This window comes from Lampetra planeri, chromosome 26 (assembly GCF_965212315.1).
Source record: "Lampetra planeri chromosome 26, kcLamPlan1.2.h2, whole genome shotgun sequence".
NCBI lineage: Eukaryota > Metazoa > Chordata > Hyperoartia > Petromyzontiformes > Petromyzontidae > Lampetra > Lampetra planeri.
Window position 1 is genome coordinate 5,741,691 of NC_136132.1, and position 6,477 is coordinate 5,748,167.

Consider the following 6,477-nt stretch of genomic DNA (forward strand, 5'->3'; position numbering starts at 1 on the left):
AAGTTACATTTTGACTTTAGAATTGTCAATCTAGCAACATCTACCAACCTCAAACGTCCTCTATGCCAGCAACTTAGAAGTCATTTGGTTGCTCTTGAAGCCGTGACACCATCACAACAGTGATTCTACAGCCTTTGAAACTGAAGTATAAAAAATCCTTTCCAAGCACACCTGATACTGCAGTGTGGTCGAACACATGCCGAAAATAGGTATTGGATGTGTCCCTTAAGTCTCCTACGATGGTGACGAACTGTTGGTGTACTCATATATATCTGGTCAAATTACCTGGTTTGTGCCCGATCTCGTCAGATGTTCTGAAGCTGTGGCAGGGTTGATCCTGGATAGTAGTTGGATGAGCGACAACCATGCATCACGGCTTGTTGTTAAAGGCATTTGGGGCTACCGTTTCAGCACTAGACAGTTGAACAATCTCCATTGCTCAGTCGTCAATGCCATATACCAAAACATAACCAAATCGCACCGACTATCGTCGTTGAAATACGGTCAAATAAACAGTGGATTGGCAAACGGATCGTGCATGTACCTCTATGTGTGTTGTACGGTGGCTATGTTGCTATCTTGTGTAATGAATATCGGACCAGGACAGATGTGAGTCACCAGTCAGCTTGACCGACGTGTTCATTACGTGAGTTTGTATAATGGCCTGACACAAGAGACGCCTCCTTGGAAGATTGATCAATTATGCACTTGATTGTAGACTACAAGGACTGTAATACATTAAAAAAAAGGTACCGTATACAACACTGACATGAACGGAACCTGTACAGCCCTGCTTAGATGGAGACATCTAGTTATTTCACTTATTTTTCACCACGCTGGTCCATGCAGGTTGGCGAAGGCAGAGACATAGGAATCATAGAAGTACAGTTCAACAATGGATTTTACCGTACGACCTGTTATGCCATACTACAGTGCTGTACTATGTGTCCAGTACTTATACTGCAGCGATATGTCAGAAATAATACTGTAGAGTAACAGCAAGTTAAATAACATAGTTTGTAAATACTGTACATTTTTAGCTAAATAAAGTTGCATTACAATACAGTGGTGAGGTGTAAACTGGCTTCGTGATACAAGGTATAGTGAACTATCTCAAATGCCCTCACTTTACAGAATATCTACTAACACGTACAACTCAACCACACACACACACACTCGTGATGTAAAACGAACTGGGAACACACTCTACTTCATTACTGTAGAGGGAAGTTTAATCAATACTCGATTGTCGCCATGCAACCCAAACTATGGGCCATATAGTAAACAGCTGTAGTCGATGCTCCTTCAACGGAAGAATGGAAAAGCGACACGAACTCTCTCTCTTTTGAAGCCCTCTTCGTCGTGGTCAATAGCTAACCGCGCGACATTGGCATTTAGCCTCCCGAACATACTGATGACATACTCAAAAAATAGAAGTGAAACTTTGGTTGGGGTAAATTGCGTCAATGAAGCCATGTGCTTGGATTTCAAATTGCGGAGTTTCCCTGATGCCTCTCTTTAGACCTGTGTGCCCGCGCTGTGCTTTGTTGCGCGAATAATAAATCAATCCGTGGCTTCGCCTCTGGGACCCAGTGGGTTTCCCCGAAATAACTCAACAGTGAGGTCATCATCAATGATGTAGCCATTGCAGTTAGGGAATTTCCTGTCCCATGCAGAAGCATGTCAGTGCGCCCCAAGTGGACAAGTTTACTAAAAGTACACCGATTATTGTGAGCGTCGTCGTCGTCGTTGAGATTATAAGATAAATAAACAGATGATATGCCTCCTTAACGTATTCGTCTTTCCACACAAAAACATTATTACATAACCCATCAGCCACATACACCGCCTTCTAGGAGTGCATATCAACAGCATTGTTTCAAGACAAGTAAACTCTAGACCTGTTTTGTCAGTCCCATCAGTCAGGCTTGCTTGAATCAATGCTGAACTGCCGATCTGACAGGCAAGGACCCTCCCCTGCACACGTAATGTATAAGAGGCTAGCATTGCCACGTTAATATCCCCAAACCAACTCGCTGGTTTATGGGAAATCGTCACTATAAAACTCGCCCGAGGGGTCGTCCACCCTGAAGATGGAATATTGCTGATGCGCAGTTAATACTTTGTGGCATCTTAGGGCCGTGAGATGGCGTTGGCATGTAGAGACATAAATACCATCGGCATTCATGAGGGTGATATAACAATGTTATGGATGATAGTGATGGGTGTGAATAGTATGGTGCTAGTGATGCTATTGGTGGAGATGATGATTGTGATGACAGTGATTATGGTTGGGCACATTCCTTGATTGGCAAAATTTCAATGATTCACTGCTGGATGGCAGATAGTGATACCGTATGATTATGTTACGACTCTCTTTACCCGCAGCTTTTTCACAGGTAATAGCAGCCAACTGAATTATAGCAGCGGAAAGTGCTATAATCCATGATTGACCACACAAAAAATACTAATTTATTTTTTTTACTTCAATAGGATCCACAAAGAGTGCCACCATATCATGGCGGAATAATTATTTTCTTTAAATGTACTCAAGATATTTTTAACATTCCTTTTGCCAACCTGAGTGAAATGTTGATTCCCAGAATCTCATCAACTTGTTTAGCTTCACCCAGCTTCCCCAAGCAGCTTGTGCTTGTGATAAATGTTAATCCGTGGTTTATTTGACTTTAGATTGTCCATTATTGGGTTCCCTATGATCACGAACAATGTATACACATGTAATAGGAGGAAAATAGTTCCATATTTAAATCAGTGTTGTATCCCTTTCTAAAGAGATTAAGGTATCTATTCACAATTTAGATTTTTTATTTCTGAGTCCGCTGGTCACAACTTCTGCTCCCACAATGATGTACAGTCATTCCACCTAGTCTGGAAAGTTTGGCTGCTTTCAGACTGAAAAGGGAAAGTTATTTCTTGTGCATTTTCCGCTAAGAAAATATTTCCGTATATATATGAATTGTTATAGACATGCAGAAAATGTATACTATATTTTAGGATTCTATCATGCATTATTGCTCCATTTAAGTACATCTGATTAATAAATAACCTTTTTGGCTTTTCATTATTAGGACATTTTTGTTGACAAAAAAACCCTGAACATTAAACGTTTCAACACCAAATAGACAACTATTGGAAGGCATCAAGTCTGCATTAACCGCACATGCTTGTGGTAAACAATGCCAACATGCTCTGATTATATATGTATTGACCTTGAAATTGATTGGCTTACACCAGAGAGAGCCTTCTTTATGGGCTTGTCTCACCAGTGTCAGACCAGAGAACGCCAAAAGGCGAATAGCATGAAGGTAATGCATATATCAAAGCATTCATTGCTCAGGTTGAGCAGTTATATCTGATACTGGCAAGAAGTTCAAAATATATATGTTGAACTTCTTTCGCACCGTACGCAGGCAACCACACTAAACTCTTGCATTTATATCGCCCCCAAAATGTAACTCAAGTTTAGAGCAGTTTTATTTTTCACCGAGGGGATCCTTATTTACAGCTTGTCCCTGTGCTACACAGGGTGAACACCACAGCGAGCTGCAAGTGGGCATTAGTTTGCCAGAAAGGGAAAGTGTTGCTACTGCTTTTTAAAATTCATTTTGCGAGAAGTGTTTGGAAAATGTGAAACCTGATATTGGCACACAATACCTATTCTTTTTTTTGTTATACGCGCAGTATAAACCAGAGTGGCCTGAACTGCAAAATTCCGCAAACGTGCGGCAAAGCTCTGCGCTACTACTCGGCCATGTCACTGCCCCAACACGGAAAAAATCTGCACACACAAGTCAAACTATTAAAACTATTACCTTCATGGTAATCAATCACACTTTCATGAGATCTGGTTATTAGTACTCTTTAGCCACAAATAATAGTTTAGTTTTGATTTGCAAATGCAGTGGACCACAAAAACTCAAGGGTAGTTGTCACAAACTCAATTTTTATTTTGGAAATGTTAGTGTACAAAATGTGACTTTACATTTGTTGAGCCTAATTAATTTGTGATAGATTTTCGCTGACATAACTGTCTTTTCCAATGGACATTTTCATGGGTTTTGCACCAGCACACCTCCGAGCCTGAAACAAAGCACAAACACAGTAATCACTGTGTGCTGCACATTTATCAATATTCAAAATATTCAAATAAAGCAACAATTTACAAGACCAACAACCCTCACTCGATAACTTAAAATAAATGCATTAAAATGCATAATATAAAAATGTATCGGGAATTCTTCGTGAAAATTAACCTACGAGTTCAATGCACTTACATGCTGATGGATCTCTCAGCCTATGAAGTTGACGACCACTATGTGAAGAATGATGTGGGCAAAAAGGAAATCTGCAAAGGCCCTCTCGGGGGAGATGTTAACGAAGTCTTCCTTGTTGCGAGGGTTAACCTGGATCCGCAAGCACACTGCACACACACGCGCACATAAACACAGCACAGTGGAATTAGTATTATTTGAAGCCACATTGACACTTTAAGACTGGTATCAAGAGTAAAGCAGCGCCTCATGTGCCAATTGCATGCCACAATGCAGACCGGTGATTGATGTATGGGGTCTCCCTTGAAAACTAAATATTATTATACAGTACCTCTTGGAATTCGAGGAAGTTACCCACACTTTACCACAACACACTTTAACCTCATTATCTACGGTGTACCAATGTACATATCTGGGTGGTCAGAGGCGTCGGTAGATCGAACCAAACCGGTCAACCTATGGATTGCAAGTTCAATGCGATAGCCATTACACTGCGATTACAACATCCACGCCATGGAAAAGGAGCACGTAGATTATTATTGTCATTATTTAAGTACAACGTAGCATATCTGACCGTCGGATATCCACAATAACCAACGAAGCGCCAACACGAAGTGCAACTTATATGCAGGGTGTAGCTATAATTTTCTAGAATATTCGCATATCCAACTTTTCACATATTCGTCTATACATCAGCAATTCCCAGCGAGTCGGATATGCGACGTCGTATTGTATGATGATTCATTGCTGGGAGGGATGTTGGGAATAGCTCTTAAGAGAAAGGAGGAATGAATAGATTGTAGCTTTAGCAGCGGGTTACTAATATTCTACAAACACGATGTAATTAGAAGGCCTATGGACATTAGAGACCCACAGACTCGCAGAGACACTTAGACCCGCAGACATTCATAGACTAACACAGAACGTGAGGCTCATACAGAGACCCACAGGTCAGAAGTTAAATGGGAGATGCTGCTGGTTGAGAGGGGAGGAAGCGATGGAGGACACAGATACGACGGCGGATGTGACTCGAGCAAAAGACAACAGAATAGACGCACGCAACAGCAAAGCACACCATCATAATTACCATCATTGCGTCAAATCTAATTAATAAAAACAGATAAGAAGACGAAACGTCTCCATCATTAAACGAAGACAATTACCACGCAAACCGACCCACGGGCCCTTCGTGAAGACCAATCTTGTACCATTCGGCTTCGGAGGTTATCGAGTCGTGTGTATGCGTGTGTTTGTTTGCAATGCACCTGCGAGAATGAAGGAGCCCACGCAGGAGATGAATCCCGAGAGGAAGGAGTTGAAGGGGAAGGTGCCGACCAGGCAGCAGTAGGCGAACTGCGCCAGGCCCGTCACGAGCACGTAGGCCAGGTAGGAATCCACCAGCTTCAGCTTGCTCGGAGTCGTCGACCTGTACTCGTCGTAGAACTTGGACACGACCGTCAGCAGCTGCGAAGACATGTTTGCTTTCGTGGTCGGAGGAGGCGACGATGATGATTATGATGGTCTACGACGAACAAGCAGAGAGGCCCGGTGTCGACCACTCGAGTCCGATGAGGCCACGTATGCCTCGTCGTTAGCGAGGGGGGGTCACGAGGGGGTCACCGGGTGACGTCACTGCGGCTCGCCGGCGGCCATATTGGTAAGGGAAAGCGGGTGGGAAGGGGGAGCGGTGGTGCTGCGGTTAGCGCGCTGAGCTACGAACAACACCCCACAACTCCTCCCCCCGAGGTTCATGATTTTCACGGTGCACCAACACCGGCGACGATTATTTGCACCGGTTCTGGGCCGCCGGCCTCAAGTGTGTGAATATCGACGCCGGGGGAGACAAGGCGGCCGCGCGTGCTGATTGTTGTTGATCCACCCAGGTGCGCGCTAACAGTGACTTGCCCAGTCTGTTGCAGGCTACACGGCGATGGAAGGGGAATAATTTGTGTTTAAGGGCGCTTGTTTGGCATTGCGAGCCGTGGGGTTCTCCCGTAGTAACATGGCGGCGCGCGTCACGCCGCGCGCGTGCTCACGTCAAGTGCAACGTGGACGGTGCAGACAGGGAGGTTGGCAATTGAGATCTTATTGGTCATCCCGTGTCCTTATAAATCCCAACGTTCATCCGACAAAGTCCCATCACAAAGGAGAAACACAAACGCAGACATTCACCACTACATACCTG

At 43.7% G+C, this 6,477-nt stretch overlaps 1 protein-coding gene across 1 annotated transcript; it reads right to left on the minus strand.

Annotated features, from left to right (window-relative positions):
- Positions 1-3,944: 3,944 nt before the first annotated feature.
- Positions 3,945-5,954, minus strand: DAD1 (defender against cell death 1). Its single transcript, XM_078606588.1, has 3 exons — positions 5,558-5,954; positions 4,296-4,441; positions 3,945-4,101 (listed from the first exon to the last, which is right to left on the minus strand). The coding sequence occupies exons 1-2, from the start codon at positions 5,766-5,768 to the stop codon at positions 4,311-4,313; spliced, it is 342 nt and encodes a 113-aa protein (XP_078462714.1). The 5' UTR covers positions 5,769-5,954; the 3' UTR covers positions 3,945-4,101; positions 4,296-4,310.
- Positions 5,955-6,477: the final 523 nt, after the last annotated feature.